The 22390-nt window shown below is 33.1% G+C and overlaps 1 protein-coding gene across 2 annotated transcripts; it reads left to right on the top strand.

Moving 5' to 3' along the window:
- The first annotated feature begins 1599 nt into the window (after positions 1-1599).
- On the top strand, positions 1600-7286 carry LOC7462579 (MLO-like protein 10). 2 transcript variants are annotated; one of them, XM_002310659.4, is made up of 15 exons: positions 1600-2092; positions 2602-2659; positions 2803-3029; positions 4231-4347; positions 4591-4651; positions 4779-4867; positions 4965-5039; positions 5120-5208; positions 5306-5355; positions 5447-5487; positions 5563-5736; positions 5899-5934; positions 6042-6109; positions 6296-6356; positions 6714-7286. In XM_002310659.4, the coding sequence occupies exons 1-15, from the start codon at positions 1907-1909 to the stop codon at positions 7116-7118; spliced, it is 1737 nt and encodes a 578-aa protein (XP_002310695.4). In that variant the 5' UTR covers positions 1600-1906; the 3' UTR covers positions 7119-7286. The 2 variants fall into 2 exon arrangements, with proteins under 2 accessions (XP_002310695.4, XP_024460878.2); XM_024605110.2 differs by having other exon boundaries at positions 2026-2102.
- The last annotated feature ends 15104 nt before the right edge of the window (positions 7287-22390 follow it).

Consider the following 22390-nt stretch of genomic DNA (forward strand, 5'->3'; position numbering starts at 1 on the left):
TTTTCTTTATAAATATGATGCATGTATTTTTGTGGAAAATATATTTAAATTTATGTTTTTCTCAATTCCTTTTATACTTTCGTCACTAATAAATCAAAGATTCAAAAGCATTAATTAAGAAATGTATAGGAAAACAATAAATTAATATTTTTAATAGTTAAAACACATTTTTAAAATTATTTTGAAATATAATGTAAACGTGTATTAATTCATGATCAATTAGACATAATTCCACAATCAATGCCAGATTCATTGCTCAACACGTTTTGCTGTACATATTTACACAATTAATTTCCTCATCCTTGAAAATTCTTTATTCTCCCGGTCCAGAAGCAGTTTTAATTTCAACTTTTAGAAATATAAATGTTCAATAAATATTTTGTTTTGCGAAAAGAAAATGTAAAAACCAATTATAAGAAGAAGACATATCTTTCCTACTTCTTTAATTAACAAGTTCTCTCATAAATATATGATAAATTGTTGTATTTTCAATTAAAATATACTTTTGTAAAAATATTTTATATCATATTATCAAACATACACATATCAATTTAATGTTTTTCAAATAAAAAATAATTAAGAAAAAACTTTAAAAATTAGTCTAATGGGTAAGCTGTATGTTTCTCATTATGATCTCTTGTTCAAAGTCTGAGGATGATGATGGCAAGGAGTACATGGGGAGAAAGGGATTTATAGTTGTAAATAGTTTATTGAGTGCTCTTGCTGCAGCTTGTATCTAAAATTATTTTGGAAGTCGTAAGAAAATAATATCTAATACAATCAATTTTTTTTTTGACATTATCTTATAATAATTTAGATTTGAAAAATCTCATCTTAATTTTTTTATTTAGTTTAGATTTTAAATTAAATTATGAATGAGTTGCTTCGACCTGATCTTATCAACTAAAAAAGTCACAAGAAAAAGAATCAAGGAAACAAAAACATGTTCACCCAAGTCAAACCCCTCAAAACCGCAATTCGGGTTATCAGCTTCACTTGATTGAATTATTTTTTATTTTATTTTATAATAAAAGGTATATAATAAATTCATAATAAACTCAATATTAAATAATAAAAATCAATATAAATTCATTATCAAAGAATGAACTTAAACAAAAAAAAACTAACAAATAAAAAAAAGGAAAACAAAAAACCCTATGACTAATAAAAAAAAAATCATGGGTCTTTTATAAAAGAAACCTAGGCGCATGCGCCTGAGAGTGGCACGCGCACCTAAGTTTTTTTTATATATAAAAATATCTTTAAAAAAAAATACATGTCAGTTTATGAAATAAAAATAATTTTACTCCCACCACAAAATTGTTATAAAAAATTAATAAGTTAAAAGAAGAATATAATAACATTGTTCCCTGGTAATATAATCAATTAAATGTACCCATATTTTTTAGTTGTATTTATAATAATAATATAAATAAAATAATAATAAAATAAGTCCCAAAATACCAAAACTCAAATTTTATCTCATTTCAAAAAAATTCTCAGGCAAACGGATTTTATAATTTCCTGTCTACCTCCTCAAACTGAGGACGTTATCTTTATATATTTAAAACTGACCAGAGGAGGGAGGTGTCTTTAGTAGCCAAATGAATAAAAAAAAACTCCAAATGGAAAGGAGCAGAGGGAATACAAAACAGGACTGATTCTCTGTTGCCTGTGCTTCTTTTGTTTATTAGGTTCCTCTGATCTCCAAAGCTAAATAAAACCTTGTTTCTTTGAACTCGCTTGCCTGCGTTGACCCTCTCTTCTCGTCTCTTCATCCTTCCTTTTTCCCTCTCTCTCTCTTAACATAAACTTCCATTTTCTTTTTCATTTCAGACCAAACAATCCCTTCATTTTTATCACTCATTCATCTCTGCTCTGTTTCCTCTGTGTTTGTTTTAATAGGATGAAAGTGCTGTTAGGTCTGTCTTTAACGGGTGTTTTTGGAGGTGTAGTGGTTAAGGCAGCAACTGAAAGTAGTGCTACGACAAGGAAGCTTGATCAAACACCAACATGGGCTGTTGCTAGTGTTTGTGCTGTTATTATCATCATTTCTATTCTCTTGGAAAAATTTCTTCACAAAGTTGGAACAGTAAGCTTTTATATGTCTGTGTAAATGTTGTCTGTAATGCTTTTCTTTAATTTTGTATGAGTTTCCTGGTGCTCTTCGACTGTTTTTCCTTCTTGGTAGTACAGTTTAGTGGATACTGATATCACCAGATTATTTAGTTTCTTCCTTTTTTTATAAAAAAAAAACTCTGCTATAATTCTTCTTTATTCTTGTTGTATGGGGGGTTTAAACAATCTATGCCATGTCTGTTTTTAATTATGTAGAAAAGAACTGACAACTCGAAGTCATAGAAAAACACTGCTCTCTCTCTCTGGTGGCCATTTTTTTTTTTTTGCTGCTTAAATTTCGTTGAATTTCCCTTTACTGCTATGAGAAAAATGATTTTTTTTTTCGTTTTGCTTTATCCTTGTTTCCTCTAATGTTAGCTTTACTTGGTTAAAAGAATCGTCTTTTTTTTTTCCCTGTCAATTTTGGGATTTGTTCTTTGAGTCTCGCTAATTTTCCAATATTTTATTTTATTTTCAATTCAGTGGTTTACAGAAAAGCACAAGCAAGCTTTGTTTGAAGCCTTGGAGAAGGTTAAAGCTGGTAAAGAACCAAGCTTTCTATTTCACTAGTACTAATGATCATGATTCTCTCCTTTGGCCTTGACTTTTTGCTTAATGTTTTTTTATGTGCTCCTTTAGTGGGAATGTTATTAGGAAATTCTGAGTTTGGAATGATTATTGCAGAGCTGATGATTCTAGGGTTCATTTCACTGCTCCTGACTTTTGGGCAGTATAACATTGCAAAAATCTGTGTTCCCCAAGATGTTGCAGGCACCATGTTGCCTTGTAAGAAACAAGGTGTAACTGATAAAAGTAGTAGCACCAAAGGGGAAGAGGAACCTGGACGGAGACTTTTGTGGTTTGATCGTAGATTTCTAGCTGGTGCTAAGGGCGCAGTAAAATGCAAGGATGTAAGTGCATATGCTGCAAAACTTGCTGTTTGTTGAAAATTTAAGATCTTCTATTGGCTTTAGATAAATGGGCAAGTTTAAAGTCTATCGATGAAAGTTTTTGTCATGACTAGCATGCAAGATTTGGCCGCAGTAAATGCATCAGTAATGGCCTTGCATTGTATAAAAGAAGCTGAACAGTGTTTGAATGACAACCATTTAAAGCATTATTTTACTGGAAACAAATCCAAAGAATGCTTTCTAGTGGAAGGTGGGGGGAGTAGGTATGGGCATGCTAAAGCTAAATTACATGATATTTGATGCTTTTATATGTATTTTCATTAAGCCAACTAGTTTAGTTGCATGCTTAGAAGTTTCAGAAAAATCCCACATGTTTTTGGAATGAACTCGTTGTTTTGATGTCAAGAATATACTGTGGGCTGTGAAATGCATTTTCATTCTTGAAAAATGATTCACATAAGCTAATTGGTTGATACTTGATGGATACTGATAGGTGTAAACATGGTATGACACACCTTAGATCTGGCCCATCAATTTTCATCTTGAGTTTCCTCAGTTACCGTCACAATTTAGACCACGACAATACAGAACTAACATTGAAGCAACAAAGTGATAATACGAGGAAAGAATGTTATCACATTCTGGTGTTTAATGAGATTGATAATCGATGCTGTTGGGTATAATGCAGAACTAACATTGAATAGGCATTCTGGAACTAATTTTCTTAGGACATGCCAGATTTGATTGAAAACATAGTACATTCTATTGTGGGATCTTGAATTAATCTAAAGCAATGGAAGAAACTGCTTGCTGCTTAAGGATATTTGTTCCTGGTATTGAAATTTAATGTTATCCATCACATTTGGGCATCCTCAAGAGAGCTCATAATAAGTTGTGAGAACATAAACCTATGTTTATCCAAGTCTAAAGATCCTTCTTTTCCTTTTATGAAATATTTTATGGTACACATTACTACATGCTTTTGAACAGTATCTTCAAGTGTTGTAACTAGATAATCATTCCACAAGTTTGTGCCATAAGTAATTTTCTTTGCTGCTTTACAGTAATTAATTTTTATACCAACATTTATTACTCACATTGTTTTGGTAGGATATTAAAATTTGTCTTCATTACTGTACGAGAGGATAACATTGAATCATATCTTGCTCAAAATGATAACTATTCTGAATTTGTCCTGCAGGGGTACGAACAACTCATATCTGTTGATGGGTTGCATCAATTACACATCCTCATATTCTTTTTAGCATGCTTTCATGTGTTATTTAGTGTTATTACAATGACACTTGGGAGATTAAAGGTATGGAAATGTTCCTTTTCTTACACTTTCCTTTATGCTATGCTATCCATACACTCATCAAACTGCCTGGATTGGTTATGTTCATTACTGGAAAATAAAAAACCTATGGTAATGAATAAACTAGAAATATGTTGTCTAATTTTAGGTAGACAAGCCTGTTGACAAACCTATCTCTGTCCCTGACCCTTAATGTGATGCATTGAGTCAAATTTACAGTTGGTAGTAAGCACTTACTTTTTACAGACTCGCGCCTGGAAACGGTGGGAGCTGGAGACTTTGTCCCATGATTATGAGTTCTCAAATGGTATGCTGTCTTATCTTAAAGGCCAGGCTCCCTGTTTATGTTATAGCTTGAACTTTTCTTCATAGTCCAAACATTATACTTGAATACCAGGGTTTGTATGCTCAGTTGGATATTATCTTATGCACAGATCCTTCAAGATTCAGGCTTACTCACCAGACATCTTTTGTGAGATCACACACCAGTTTCTGGACTAGAATTCCTTTCTTCTTTTATGTTGTAAGGATTATATCACTTAACTAGCACCTTTTTTTTTTTTGTGTGTGTGTGCTTGTGGTAGAGCAGTATGGTCTAAACTTGTTTGTATCTATTGCAGGGATGCTTTATCCGACAATTTTTCATATCTGTTAGCAGGTCTGACTACTTGACATTGCGCAATGGATTCATCACAGTGAGTCTTCGTATGCTCAAATTTAATTATTCACTGTTGGATTGCCGCTTTCTATTTTTGACATTGCCATTTTTACGTAGGTCCATTTAGCTCCTGGAAGTAAGTTTAACTTCCAAAAATACATCAAAAGGTCATTGGAAGATGACTTCAAGTTAGTTGTGGGAGTAAGGTAATAGTTCATTTATTATCTCCTCTTCATGTTATATTTCTTTGGTTACACAAGATTTCAAATATATGCATCTTGATTTAAATTGATTTGTTGGCAGTCCTGTTCTGTGGGCATCCTTTGTTATTTTCTTGCTTCTGAATGTTAATGGTAAGTTCCTCTCCCATGGAAATTTTTAGAGCAAATAAGCACTTAAAATTTGAATTTGAAGACAGTTTGATATGTTCGTGTTCCGTTACAGGATTGCAGGCTTTGTTCTGGGCTTCTATAATACCTGTGATTGTAAGAAATCTATTCCCAGTGACCAAGTTTCCAGATCAGAGAAAATATCATTGTTCTGACCATTTATTGTTGCAGATTATCCTAGCAGTTGGCACAAAACTTCAGGCCATTTTGACGATGATGGCTCTTGAAATCACTGACAGACATGCAGTAGTCCAAGGGATGCCTCTTGTTCAAGCTTCAGACAAATACTTCTGGTTTGGTCGGCCTCAGTTACTTCTTCATCTTATCCATTTTGCTTTGTTTCAGGTACAGTATGGCCGCCTCTGCAAATACTAAACCTTACATTACATATACTTAAAATGGAATGGTTAATTTTAGATTCTTGAATATCAAGATTCTTTGCTTTATTCATATTACTCAACTTTAAGTGTGCTAATTGTCATGTTCTTTATATCTTGGTGCTTGCAGAATGCATTCCAGATAACATATTTCCTGTGGATATGGGTAATTAACTGTTTTCAGCAACTCTATTTTGCAAGAATGGATTGTCTGCTCCCATTCTCTACTTCCATATCTATCCATTGCTCAACATTGATGTTCTATATATGCAGTATTCATTTGGGTTGAACTCTTGTTTCCATGACAATTTTGATCTTGTTATAGCCAAAGTTGCTTTGGGGTAAGCATTGGTTTCTTCCCCCCATCAATAGATTGCCATTTCCAGTAATAAATCCATCACAAACATGTTATAGAGGCTGTGAAAATTAACAGTATCCTCCTAACTTCAACATGGAGAAGACCATGTTTTGGACATTAGTCTTTATTTCAAATTGAACTGATAGACTGAATTTCCGTGGCCTTGCAGGGTTGGAGCTCTAATTCTGTGCAGTTACATCACACTTCCTCTATATGCCCTTGTAACTCAGGTACCTTTAAATTTCCAAGAGCTTACAAGACAAGCTCTTCTGTTGGAATGAAGATGATCAAGTAAAATCCTACAAAAAGAAGCTCTAACTTCAAATGGATCATTTGTTCCTAAAGCAAGCCTTTGATCAACCAAAAAATTATCTCCTCATTACTAGAAATGATAGCACGGGTTTCAATAATATCATAGCAAAACCTAAAAGATGCTGGCACTAAAGAGTCCTCGTCTCCGAGGACCTATAGCCTTATTCGTAGATAAACTTTGTATCGTTTGTGCTTCTTCTCTTTCCCATCGCTTATTTCTCACAGGTTTTTTTACGGTTTCCCGGATACTAATCTTTATCGGTGGACACTCTCAGATGGGTTCGCGTATGAAGAAATCAGTCTTCGACGATCAAACATCCAAGGCTCTGAAGAACTGGCACATGCTTGTGAAGAAGAGGCATGCGAAAGGAGGAAAGACTCCTTCTCGGACGCTGGGAAGTGTAAGCCCAAGCGTGTCTTCTGCCTCTTCCGCACACGCATTGCAACGATTCAAAACAACCGGGCACTCAACGCGGTCATCATACACTCTCAATGATCAAGACGAGTCTGATTTAGAAGCCGAGGCATTGTCACCCACAACAGCAACAACCAGTTTTATTGTGAGAGTGGATGATGATGACGACGATGTTACGGAAGTTGATGTGCCGCGCCAAGAAGAGGAAACCAGAAATGAAGACGATTTCTCCTTTGCCAAGCCTGCCCCTCCAACAAAACCATAGTTTGCATAAACTGCTGCATCATCTTCTTGTACGTTAGTTTACGAAAGATCATTGTAGATTCAGATAGCGAAATACAATATCGAATTTATATATTTTTTTGTGTGTATATTTACACTCTTTTCAAAAATCTATCTGGTTTTGAATCTATAATATATCTTTTTTATAGAACCTTTAATATTTTCTTTTTTATAATACAAGATTGGTAAACCCCTACATGGTGGGTTGATAATGATGATTAACGTTGATGTGAGCTTGATTATTCAATTTGTAAAATTATTATTATCATTGTCTTCTTGTTGGGCCGATGTGACAACCATGTCTCATCCAGAAATGTAAGTATGGCCATAGCATCCTCGTGGAAATAGACTCACTCTATTGATATTAATCTTTGAAAAAATGTGCTTTTGTGTCACCTTTTGAATTAAAGTATATAAAAAACACTCTCTATTTATATAAACCATTTTTTCAAATATTTTAATTAAACAATTTAATTAAATCATAATCCAATTAGGATAACATAAAAATCAATTATTAATTAAATACTTTAATTCAATCCTAATACAATAAGAAAAATTAATTCTATAATTAATTTAATTTAGATTTTAATTTTAAAATATAAAATCAACATTTTATATAGCAGAATTATAATTCCATCTCATATACCATATTATAATAAGAAATAAATTTCAAGGGTAAATTTGTAAATTGCACTCTAAAAACCCTATTGTAATAATTTATACGGTGTAGGGGCAAATTCATCAATTTGCCCCGAAACATAATATTTTTTGTTTGGGGGAGTGGGGCACAAAATCATAATTCTCAGCCCACTGCTGATGGTTGGAGCAGTGGTAGCCAACATTATCACTGCAAGCTAGAAGTGTGAAGGTCTACCCCCGCCCTTCGCAGCCTTTAGCGGTGGCCACAACCACCCATGATTGCTGCCTCTATACTAGTGGCGCGTTAGCTATGTGCACAACACAACCAAACATGCTGGCATAGATCCCACTATTGGAGGTTATGCAGCAACCATCTTTTTAATTTCCTGTAAATTTATGCTAGAAAAGCAGATTCTAGCCAAATTCAAATAATCTCGCCAGATTTAGTTGGAACAATAGCCAAAAAAATGTTTTTAAGAAAATCACGAGAGAAAGCAAAATTTAGCAAAACTTAATTTTGCACTTAAATTTAATTTACAATTAACACCAATAGCAATTAAAACATGGAAACAACAACCCTGATTGTCTAACGATGACTCTGAAACCACTGTTAGGTTTCTCGAAATATATACATGCAGTAGAAACAATAAATTTCAAAACTTTTCGGGAGTCTCAAAGATCTTGTCAGATAAATCTAGAGTTTTTTAGGGTTTATACGAATATAACCAGAAGATCAGATGTTCTTCTTGACTTCGAATAATTGCTTCAAAGCTGAGTTATGCAAACCACAAGTCATCCAAGTGTCAGGCTTCTAACGGTAATCCATACGAAACACCAGTGAGAAATCTCCTAAACCCTTTTAGGAAAGAGGGATTGTTATGCATTTGAGTGTTAGCCTTTTTTCTTTTGTGTTTTTCAGGTGTTCTATAACTTAAGTAGTTTTGTACAAAAAAGAGGCATAACATTATATTTATAAAGAAATCTTAAAACCCTATAAAAAAATATCAATTTACTCCGTGAATAATATCATATATATTATTTCAAGATAATTTTATAAATTTATTCAATCAAATCCCTACTTGATTTTTCTAAGTCTAGAATTGTAATCCCTTGTATTAATTACATTTTAGTCTTTAATTTCTAAAACTTATTTACAATCAAGTTACACTTGATTAATCATCTCATTTTAATTTCTGACCAATGATTCTTATATGTGTGACCCATTAAGTTTTTTAATAAGTTGGCCTAAATAAAAATCACAATCCTAAATAAAAGAGGATTAAATAAATTAATTTATTATCAATTCAACAAATGATTGATTTTATATTTGAAGATCAAATACAATATCTAGCAACATATCATAATCTCCCAAATATTAGAAAAACCTTTCAGTGACTAGTTTCTTAGCGTAATTATTATCACTTCATCAACAATGTTCTGCTTTAGATATTATAACATGGAGTGTGTCTACTATGTTAAATCATGTATGTTCTTAATACCATAGTCATTGATTCTTTTATTAAGATTCGAAACTTTTTTCAAATCTCATTCCACCTTACGCAAGGATTTACATTCAATACTATTTGAGAGCAAATTGAATATTTTTCTTAATTCACCTAGGGTAATGAAAACTCTCTTGATTACTCAAATACCTTCATATAATTCATGTTATATCCAATATATGTCCATTTGTTACCCTTGATGACAACTTGTAGCAGGATCAAAATATAACATTTTCTATATAAGATAACTTGGTGATCTTAAGTTTAAGGATAACTTACACAACCGTTACGTAAGCCTTTCTATAGACACATGTGATATCTTCATATAAAATTTTCATGCAGATCAGTTCAGTATACATGTCATCTTACAAGCACCTACATATTAGTTCTAGGTATTCCTCATACCTCATCTTATGAGAACAACTGCTTCTTTTCATAAATGAAAGAACATAATATGTATCAGTCTCAACAGCTCTAATTAATGTTCAGTCTTAATAGAGCATTGATCATGAACATTTAGAAACAATACCTTAAAAAATAGAAATATCATAATTATAACAATTTTATAATTTCATTTGCAAAACATTTTTGTCCTAAAGACTCTATTTTTACTCTAGACTCATTAATCAAATATTAGATTCATTAATTAAATATTTGATGAATATTAAAGATAAATAGAGTCTTTATTAAAATTAAATATGTTTTTATGAACAAAGTCAATGTCGCATATAACCAATCAATTAACTACATGACATATACACTACCACTATAACTTTTTAATTGCCACCTATCCTAACTAAGTTTTTAAAATTATGTTTGGTAAGTGTTTCGAAAAAGATACATACAAAAGAGATATAAACGAGTGTTAGGTTGAAGAGACAAAAATGAAAATATGAAATAAATCTATCTCAAAAAAAAATTTAAATTTTTTTTTAATACTTTTAAAATGAAAAAATACAGCTATTTTTATCCAGCTATCTTTGTATTAATTACACTAAAAAAACAAAAACGTTCGTTAAAATAAAAGCCCACCCCACCCAGGGGAAATATTTGTCAAGTACAAGGAGATAATTTCATAAGATCAGGTGAAAATAAAAGAAGCTTAGTTCATCTTGATAATGTCTTCAAGTGCCTCTATGTGCTCTCACTACTAAAAAAAAAAGGGTCAATAGCATCGGCAATTAGTAACGAAATATTTCAGATGCAAATTTAATAACAGATTAACAACGAATTATATATATACTAATTTTTTAATATTAGCAACGGATTATCCGTTGCTAATACAATGGCACGTTTGCAATGACTGTGCTGATAAAGAGAAGAACAAAATTTGATTTATATATATAAACAACAAAAAGCACCCCACACAGTATATAATTGGTACAGGTATATAAACGAAAAAACACTCGGGAGGAGACAATTAATTACTCCAACTCAAAATCAAACAACTTTCATTCTCCACATAAAAAACCCTAACCCAATCGATTTGTCCCTTTCTTCCTTTTCCAGAAACCCACCCGTCCTCTGTCACTTTCTTTTAAATTATTGTCCAGGAACATGTAATTCCAAAACATCCCTTTTCAATAACCCCACTTTTGCTTTCTTAAACTTCTTCTGTGCTGTGCTCTCAAGAACCCACTTGCAAAGAACGGTGGTGTGCTCCCACTTGCAAAGAACTGTGTTGTGGTGTGCTCCCATTTGCAAAGAATCGTGCTGTGCTCCAAAGAATCCACTTGCAAAAGGTATAACAAATTAAAACAGGTGTAATTAGAAACCCATATTTGAGATATTTTATTTGCAATTTAGAGATAATGTATTTTATTTTATTAACTAATTTTATTGATGAGAATAATAATTTTGTTTGATTTTTTGCAAATTATTTGTTAAATATGGCTTTTATCATATGCTAATATTTTTAATTATTAATATAATGTATTTTATTTTAAATTTATTAACTAGGTGAGGTATAAAAAAATATATACAGAGAGAGGGGGGTTGAAATTTATGTTGAACAGATCATGCAAAACAGAGCATGGAAAATGTTGTAGAAAGTAGCCTAACTACTGTTGCAAAACTATTGCTTTCTTTGCAGTAACTAGTAAAAATGTTGCAAAACAGAGCATGCAAAAAGATGTAATCCTAACTAGTGGTATAAATTACTAGTTACAAAAACCGAAAAAGACTAGGGAGGGAGCTTTCTTTGCAGTAGCCTTCTTATCATTTGTGCAATTTCAACAATTTTTTAGTTATGGCACTGCTTGTGTGCATCACCATGCTTCTATTTAGGTGTCCATTTGTTGAGCTTCATCATCATTCTTTTGCAGAAGCCCAGGAAAACTTTTAAGTTTCACCATCCCTTCTTTTGAAGCCCTTACTCAATTTGGTGTTGCTATAGTCTCTGCTGAAAATATTAGGGAAGTGGAAGCGTCATATAGCTTAACGGTATTTTAAACATTGTCCTAGCATATTGGGTCATGATGCAAAAATGCTTAAACACATACATGTTGATGCAATATTTACTCTTACTTGGATCACAATGCTTAAATAATGTTGTTACATATAAAATATAACATAAGATTCATTACAGCAATTTGGCATGTTTTATTATTTCTTCATACAGTAATGTTGGTCAATAAAATCTAGTATATTTCACTGCCAGTATATAGTCATAGTCACACCATAAATAAAACCTTATTTTCTAGAAGCAAGCAATCACATACACAACTTCTTGGATAAGCCTCCTGTAAAAAATCTATATGGGAGCAGTGCATGAGATGAGAAGTTAACAACTAGGTATATATGAAACTCCAAAATCATACGCACACATAAATTAATAGTTTTAAGTAAAAATTTATATAATTTAAATAATTTAAAATTTTAATACAAACATTCATAATATCCATAGATTTTCATCAACCAACAATTAATAAATTTAAAATAAATAATATATCGGTGTTTCATCTCAAACAAAAAAATATCTCAATTGATAATTTTATTAACAATGCTTACACTGGATTTTTCTCAAATTCAGTAATATTTTAGTTAATGTTAAATTAAATCACATCTTATGATCTCTCAATTAGAGAACGTAAAAACAATTAGCAATAAAAGATGTATTGTAAGAGTTTTTCATTTTTAAATTATTAGCTAGTTATTAATGAAGTTATTTTGATAATTTGTTATATAAAGTTTTAAATATAGATTAAGAAATATATTAAATAATATTCTAATTTTTTTTTGGTTTTAATTATGTTAAATAGATTAATATGAACGATCAATCATGGATGTATCGTCGTCGTAGGGATGGTCATATTTGTCCGAAATTTATTGCGGGTGTACGAAGATTTATCAATTGTGCATTTTCAATTGATGAAAATGTATCTGGAGGTAAAATTAGATGTCCTTGTGTTAGGTGCAAAAATCAGAAGTTTTTAATGGAAGAAGATGTTTATAAGCACCTGTTTTCAAGAGGATTTTTACCTGATTATGAAAATTGGACTGTATATGGAGAGCCTTATGTTTCAGAACCAATAATTGTTGGACCTTCATCAGTTGGGTGCAGTCATGTTGTGAATGATGTTTTTGAAGAAAATTCATATAGGAATATGGTTCTGCATGCAATGGGGGTTGGTGATACATACTCTAATGATATGGTTTCTAGTCTTATGGCAGCAGAAGAACTTCTGAATCCAGAGGCAGATAAATTTTATAAATTACTTAAAGCTGCAGAGGAGTCTTTATGGGATGAGTGTACCAAGCAATCTAAATTATCTGCTTGTGTACAATTGCTTAATATGAAGTCAACTCTAAATTTAACTCAGACTGCCTTCAACAAATTTACTGAATTTACAAAAAGTTGCATGCCTGATAATGAAAATTTAGTTTCAAGTTTCTATGATGCCAAGAAATTTATGCGGCCACTTGGACTTGGTTATGATAAATATGATGTGTGTCCTAATTATTGTATGTTGTACTATGGGGTAGATGCAATGAAAACAAATTGTGACTTTTGTGGAAGTTTACGATACAAACCTAGAAATCCCACTAGTAAAGGTTCTAATAAGTCAGAGAAATAACTCCGATACTTTCCCTTGACACCAAGACTTCAGAGGCTATTCATGTCTCCACATCATGCCAAAGATATGACATGGCATCATTTTCATAGGTCAGATGATGGAGTTATGGTGCATCCATCTGACGGGGAGGCATGGAAGAAGTTTAATCAAGACCATAAAGACTTTGCATCAGATCCACGAAATATTCGGTTAGGATTATGCACTGATGGTTTTAGTCCATTTAACATGTCTTCAAATGTCTACTCTTGTTGGCCAGTAATTGTGACTGTTTATAATTTGCCTCCTTGTAAGTGCATGACACGACCATTCATGTTTTTTTCAATGATTATTCCTGGGCCGAAGAATCCAGGGAAAAAGCTTGATGTTTTCCTACGACCATTAATTGATGAGTTGAAAAAGCTATGGCTTGATGGTGTTAATACCTATGATATATATATATATATAGGAAGGTAAATTTTCAATTAAGGGCAGCTTTAATGTGGACCATTAGTGATTTTCCAGCTTATGGTATGTTATCGGGTTGGAGTACTCATGGTAAGTTGTCTTGTTCTTATTGTATGGAGCATAGCAAAGTCTTTAGATTAAAGCATGGGGGGAAAATAACCTTTTTTGACTGTCATCGACGATTCTTACCTATGGATCACCCATATAGATATCAATCAGACAAGTTTTTGAAAGGAGTAACAGAATAGCTCCCTCCTTTACCTCGTCGATCTGGTTCAGAAATGTTATTTGAAGTGTCTAATTTTACGGAGGGGCATATTAGAAGTTCATCTCACAATGACAAAATACCAGGCTTTGGTGTTAAACACAATTGGGTGAAGAAAAACATTTTCTGGGAGCTTCCATATTGGCATACAAATTTGATTCGTCATAATCTTGATGTCATGCACATTGAAAAAAATTTCTTTGACAATATTTTTTATACAGTAATGGATTGTCCAGATAGAAGCAAGGACAATGTAAAAGCTAGGTTGGATATTCAGTTGTATTGTAAGAAGCCTAACTTACATTTGCAATAAGATGCAAGTGGTCGGGTTTACAAACCTAAAGGCACTTATTATCTCTTCAAGAAACAACAACAAGAAGTGTTTTCATGGATGAAAGAATTGTCATTTCCTGATGGTTATGCTTCAAACATCTCACGGTGTGTAAAAGAGGCACAATATAAAGTTTCAGGCATGAAAAGTCATGATTGTCATGTTTTTATGCAGAGACTTCTTCCAATTGCTTTTCGACCTTACTTGCCTAAGTCACTGTGGGAGTCATTAACTGAATTGTCAGTATTTTTTCGAGACATTAATGCTACAAGTTTAAATGTCCAACACATAGAGTTGTTGCAGATGAATATCATTGAAATTATTTGCAAACTTGAAAAGATTTTTCCTCCATCCTTCTTTAACTCTATGGAACACTTGACAATACATTTACCTTATGAGGCAAAAGTCGGAGGACCCGTTCAATATCGATGGATGTATCCATTTGAACGGTATGTTTTCATGTCATATTATTTTTTATTCTTTTCCATTTTTTCTCAAACTAATTGATATCAATGATATAGGTATATGTTTTATTTGAAGAAAAAAGTGACCAATAAAGCTAAAGTTGAGGGTTCCATATGTGAAGCATATTTGATTGATGAAATTACCAATTTTGCATCTTATTATTTTGGTGATGACGTGCAAACAATATGGAATCGAGTTTCAAGGAATGATGATGGTGGCCTTAAAAGTCTTGATGGACAACTTTCAATTTTTTCTTACCCGGGGAAAAAATTGTTCAGAAGATTGTATAGAAGACAATTGTCACATGCTGAAATGAAAATTGCACATAACTATATTTGTTTCAACTGTGAAGAATTGAAGCCCTATTTAGAGTAAGTATGGATTTTTTATATATACTTTATTCTTAATAATTTAATTTTAAAAATAAACTATTTATAATTTAAGCAATGTCATCAAGAGCTAAAGTCACAACAACCACATACGAGCGATGCTGAAATAGAAAAATTATGCGAGGAGATTTTTCCAATTTGGTAAAAAAATAATGTAAGTAGTTTTATATAATGATTTTTTTAATGCAATTTTATTCTTTTAATAAATTATTTTATTTTTGAAAAAAATATTTATTATGGTGTTAAATGTTATGGTAGGTTGAATATCAATCAAATGGAATTGGGAATCAAATCTTTGCACTTGTTATGGGCCCTTCAAATTTAGTTAAGTGTTATAATGGGTATTATTTGAATGGTTTCAAATTTCACACTCAAAGTTATGGTCGATTTAAAAAGACGATGAATAGCAGGGTTTGTGTGAAAGGAAGTTGCTATGATGACAATGAATATGATTATTATGGAATGCTTGAAGAAGTTGTTCGGCTAAAATATTTGGGGAGTAAGTGCAAAGTATTCATGTTTAAATGCCATTGGTATGATACAAGAAGAGGAATTAGAATGCATCGTTCAAATGGTTTGGTTGAAATCAAGCATACTTCTCGACTATATGGAAATGAAGATTTTGTGATAGCACAACAATGTCAACAAGTCTACTATACATGTCCACCTGATAATAAATCTTCTGAATGGTGGGCGGTAATTAAGACAACTGCTAGAAGTCGCTATAACGTTGACATGGGTGAATTTATTGAAGATGATAACAATATGAGATCATTTGATGTCGCTCAGTCAGATGCGATTTCTCAACCATGTCGTGTCCTTCCTACTCAAACACTTGATGATCCAAATATGGTTGTTGAAGCATCATATTATACAGAAATCAACCATTGTGAATTGCTTCAGTTACAGGCAAATTCAGTAGAAGTTGAAAGGGCTTCAGATGAAGAATTTGATGATGATGTTAATGGTGATTACGATGCTGATGATGTGGTTATGAGTGATGATAATGATGAGCAACATGATGATGATATATTGTAAAATTTAGTTTTATTTATTGTATTTGGACTTATTTTTAAATGATGTAAGTTATGTTTGTATTAATGGTATTAATTAAAAATAATTATTTTGTTCATTTTTATTTTTTTATTGTATTAATTAGTTCTATTCAATAATTAAAAATAATTCAGTTATATTTATTCTATAATGTTGTTTATTGATGTTAATTTTTTATTATATTTCAGGTATCTAGCATGCCCCGACGTGGTTCTATATTAGCTTCCAGGAGTAATAAGACCACTTCATCTAGATCAAATGGCCCTTCATCTGGGCCGAATAGCCAAGCATCCATTTCTCATCAACCTTTTCATCTTGAGTTGCATGATCGCTATAATCCTACTCGGCAAGATTATAGGTGAAGGGATGATTATCAATCGTACGAGGGTTTTTGCTTTCAAGATTTACTTCAAACTCAAGAAGGTTTCCCTCAATATCACCCATATACTTTTAGGGGATATAATGTTGATGGGGGGTTATTATGATTGGAGGGGCAAGGATGTTAGGGGAGATGAGAGAGTTGAGGAAGATAGAGGAGAACAATATGAGAGAGTAGATGGTGATAATGATGAAGATGAGGGAGATGATGTTAATGCAAGAGGATTAGGTGATGAGGGAGATGATTGTAATGTTAGAGATTCAGAGGATCGAGATGACATCCCTTCAATCCATGGTTCAACATCTTCTCCAATGCATCATGAGCAACGGGTTCAAAAGAAGGGTTTTGACACACATAAGGATCCAATTACAAAAAAAAAAGAGCTTCATTTATATGAAACAACAGAGTAAGTTGAAATTTATAAGGTTATTGTGTTTTATAATTATTTTTTAAGCTTTATTAATTTAATGAATCTTTGTCATTTTTTTAAGCTTCAATAACTTATCGTGTGGGCGTGAGATCGGACTTATTTTGAGATCAAATTTTAAAGGACCATGACACAATTAGGAAAAAAGTTGGTTCAACTTATAAGGATGAACTCTTTAAAGAGTTTAAGGTATGAGATTATACATTTTTATTTTAGACATAATTATGTTGACTTATTAATTAATATTATGAGACTTGAATATATTAATAAATATATGTATTGAGAGATTGTTTGATGGATGAGATGTGATCCAAGATGATTGGATCAAGATGGGAGTTGTAATGACATATAATAGAAGTGTTGTCGATAACTTGGTACCAATAAAAATAGAGACTCTGCTGAAATTTGTTTAAAAAAATTTCCATAATTTTAGACATCATTCAATAGTTGACATTAGTAAAGAAATGTTTGAGATTTCATGATATTATATTTGAGGATGTTACATTCTTTTTTTCTATGCACACCATCTCTTAGATGCAAGGATTATTACTGTAGTAAAAAATAGTTTTTTTATGGAAGTGAAGACCAAAATGAAATAAGAACCTCTTAGATACAATTAATGTAAATAATAGTTTTTTATTGATTGAAAACATAAATTAATATATAATTGTTTTTGCATCTCTAACGACTTCAATTAGGTTAGAACATGTCATGTTACTATGATATAAGACAAATTAATTCTATTTTAGGAATATATTAAGAAATGGTAAGGTATATATCAAAACAATATTATAATAATTAGAATATAAGACATTAAATTACATTTTATGATGTAGTTAAGAAGTTTTTATTTTATCAATATTTTTTGTTCATCTTTTTTACTTCTGATTGCATGATTGTAATTATATAGGCTAGTTAACAACTATGTTGAGCTTTGTTTGTTTTTTTTATATAGAAAAAAAATATATTTTCTGAGGATGATGAACCAATTGTTCGTAAAATTTGGGAAGATAAGACTAGAATTGCTTTGAACCAGCAGTTGACACGAGCTCGTAAAAGAGCTATGTCTGACAGAAATACCACAAATATTATGATTGCATAATAAAGGTCCAGTTTGGATACACAATGATGATTGGAATCAAATGATTAAAGAAATTTGGTCCACCCCAGAATTTCAAAGGAGATCAAAATCTACAAGAAATAATCGGCTAACTGAAACAGATGGTAAATTAAGCACTCATTCTGGATGTACGGTGTCATTTGCATCATATCGAGCTAGCATGATGAGGATTGTTTATATTTGTTATAATGGACTTCAAATTTTTATATTTATATTTTCCAATATTTTTTGTTTGTCGATAGCAAGAAAAAGCAGGTGGAAAAGAACCTCTATGAGATGATGTGTTTTCGGTGTTGCATCAGAGTGTCAAGCAGCCCGAAACATTCATAGATAACAAGTCTAAAAAAGTTGTTGTAAGTATTTTTTTAATGTAATTTAATATTATTTAAAATTTAAATGAATTTATTATTATATTTAATTGTATTGTAGGAGAATTACAAAAAAGAGATGATTTCAAGATATGGAGCCGATCGGGAAAATCATCCTTCATTTGATGGAGCAACTTGGTGTGTGGCTATAGGAGGAGTTACAAAGGGTAGAATATATGGTGCACCTGGCATGCCAAAATCCATGGTTAGTACGAGTGCTTCATCACAATCCTATACGATTGAGTCAACACCTTCTAGCTCATCAATTCAAGCATTGAAAAAGCAAATAAAGGAAAGAGATGGTCATATTTTATCATTACAACATGAGATGACCTCAATCAAAAAATTTCTTAGTAATATGGGATACCAAGCTTGGGCATCAAATATGGACCAAGGTATGTCGGCACCTATGGCTTCATCTATGCCGTCACATGTGGCTCCATAGATGACGACACCTATCACTACCAGAAAATCGGAGAAAACCAACGGAATTACCGACGGACATAATTCCGTCTCAAAATCTATCGGTGTATATCGACGGCCTCAATCTGTCGGCGAAACGGTCGGTATATACCGACAAAAATATTCCGTCGGTATATACCGACCGTGTCGCCGACGGGGTATACAGTTTGTCTGGAAATATGCAATGGCGTGGTGACGTCAGACGATTTTACCGACGGAATGACCGAGGGATTCAAACTGAGATATCCGTATAGTGACGTGGCACTGTCACCGACGGAATCACCGATGGAATCATTGACGGAAGTAAGCCGTCGGTGATTCCATTGGAAAAACCATTATATACCCACCGATCTGCCGACACTCTTTTCCTCTGTTTCTCCTTCTTCTTCTTTCCCATCCCACCTCTCCCCTCCCAAACTGCAGCCACACCCATCCCAACTCTTCACTATTCTCAACACGAGCACTCAATATCCGTACGTGGTCACAATATCCGTTTCTTGTAGATTTTATCATTTTTTTGTAAGTAAATCTATCCTTTTTAGTTTTAATATTTAATTGTGAATTTTATTGTTTTAGTATATGTATTTTGTTAACGTTTGTAATTGTTTAATTGTTATTTGTCAAAGAAACTTGTAGTATGAATGTATACTTTTGTAGTTGTTATAGTTTTTTTTAGATTTTATCAAATTATATTTGTTTGTAAATTGTTGAATTTTTGTTTGAATTACACCGAATTAAATGTGTCGTTGTGATGAAATAAATAATTAATAGCTTGTTTAACGAGTCTTGTTTAATTGTTATGAATTCTATTTCAAAGTTGTGATTTCTGTAAATTTATATATGTATAAATTTGTATGTATGAACGTTGATAGTTGATAATTGATAATGAATATTTAACATAAGTGTTGTTTTAGTTTGTTGGATAATGTCGGGGAAAACCAATATTTTTGTTATGTTTTATAGAGGTTCAATAGAAGTCATGGATGATCGTTCATGGATATATCGGGACTCACCCCAAGGATTGCGAAGGATGGATTATTGTAACGGTGTCCAGGGTTTTATTAATTTCGCAACATCTATTCCGAGGAATTTTACTGATGGCGGTATTAGGTGTCCATGCAGGAAGTGTAAAAATTTAAAGTGTCTGCATCAAGATGTTGTAACGATGCATCTTCTAACCAAAGGGTTCATGGAAGATTACCTGTGTTGGTATGCTCACGGAGAACTGTTTGTTCCTGATGAGAGCATGGAAGAACAGGTGGTTGGGTCAACTTCTAGTGCTAGCAACATGCATGAAGTTGGAAATGAGAACAGTAATCCTTACAGGAATATGGTTATGGATGCAATGAGAATGAGTAAAGGTAATGTTAGGGAATGTCCAATCGTAGAAGAAGAACCTAATGTAGATGCAGCAAGGTTTTTTGATCTGTTGAGAGATTCTGACGAACCATTATAGGATGGTTGCACGAACCACAGTAAATTGAGAGATTCTGACGAACCATTATCAGCCGTAGCACAGGTGTTCACCATCAAGTCAGATCACGGGTTGAGTGAGGCCGGTTATGACAAGATTATTGAATGGGCGAGAAGCATTTTACCTGAAGGGAATAGGCTGAAAGAGAACTTCTATGCTGCCACGTCCATGATGAAACCCCTTGGTTTAGGATACCAGAAAATTGATATATGCCCTAACTTCTGCATGTTATACTACCTTGAAAATGCTGAGATGGCCGAGTGCATGACATGCGGGCATTCCCGTTACAAACCCAGAACTGGTAGAGAGAAGACTCTCGTGGCATATAAAAAACTTAGATACTTCCCAATCACACCTAGACTGCAGAGGTTATTCATGTCACCAAGGACTGCTGAGCACATGACATGGCACCAATCACACCATGCGGTTGATGGAGTGATGGTTCATCCTTCTGACGGTGAAGCCTGGAAACACTTTAACAGTATGCATCCTCACTTTTCAGCTGAATCAAGGAACGTGCGTCTTGGGTTGTGTACAGACGGATTAAACCCATTCGGGTCATTTGCTGCTCCTTATTCTTGCTGGCCGGTCATACTGACGGTTTATAACTTGCCACCGGGGATGTGTATGAGGCCGGAGTTCATGTTTTTATCTATGGTCATACCAGGTCCGAGCAGTCCGGGTCGGAATATAGATGTTTGTCTTCGTCCGTTGATTGATGAGTTGACGCAGTTGTGGTCCTTTGGAGTTTTGACTTATGACATCTCGAGGAAACAAAATTTTGTTATGAGAGCGGCTTTGATGTGGACTATCAATGATTTCCCAGCTTATGGAATGATTTCTGGTTGGAGCACGCATGGAAAGCTAGCATGTTCATACTGTATGGAGAACAACAAGGCATTCACGCTAACAAACGGGGGTAAAGCTTTTTTTTTTTACTGTCACCGTCGTTTCTTGCCACATAACCACAGGTACAGAAAGAACAGAAAGGATTTCTTTGTTGGCAGAGTTGAAAATGATGTTGCACCCCCGCGTCTTTCTGGTGAAGAATTGTTTGATGTTGTGTCAGAGTACGGTGACATTGTGTTTGGTGTCCAATCAGGTAAGCAAAAGTTTTCTGGTTTTGGTTTGACCCATAATTGGGTGAAGCGAAGTATATTTTGGGAGCTTCCTTATTGGAAGACCAATCTTCTCCGCCATAACCTTGACGTCATGCACATTGAAAAGAACGTGTTTGAGAATATTTTCAACACCGTCATGGATGTGAAGGGGAAGACAAAGGACAACATCAAGGCTAGATTGGATGTAGCGCTATTCTGTAACCGTAAAAATATGGAGTTGGTTTGTGATGGGTCACGGGTCACAAAACCAAGAGCAAGTTTCGTGCTAGAGAAAAACGCACAACTACTAGTCTACAAATGGCTTAAGAGTATGCGTTTCCCCGATGGACATGCCTCGAACATATCAAGGCTGGTTAATACAGAGGAATGCAGATTATATGGAATGAAGAGTCATGACTGCCATGTGTTTATGCAAACACTCATCCCATTAGCTTTTCGTGATTTGTTGCCAAAGGGGATATGGGATGCACTAACGGAGATCAGTCATTTCTTCAGAGATATATGCTCCAGCAAGTTGAATGTTGATCACATTGAAAGGCTTGAAAAGAATATCGTCGAGACAGTATGCAAACTTGAGATGATATTCCCTTTATCATTTTTTGACTCAATGGAGCGTCTACCCGTACATTTACCGTTTGAGGTAAAAGTTGGAGGACCGGTCCAGTTAATGTTTTTAATTGATAATGTTTTATATATATATATATGCAGGTACTTGTTCAATCTTAAAAAAAAGGTTAAGA

This window comes from Populus trichocarpa, chromosome 7, assembly GCF_000002775.5.
Source record: "Populus trichocarpa isolate Nisqually-1 chromosome 7, P.trichocarpa_v4.1, whole genome shotgun sequence".
Classification (NCBI taxonomy): Eukaryota; Viridiplantae; Streptophyta; class Magnoliopsida; order Malpighiales; family Salicaceae; genus Populus; species Populus trichocarpa.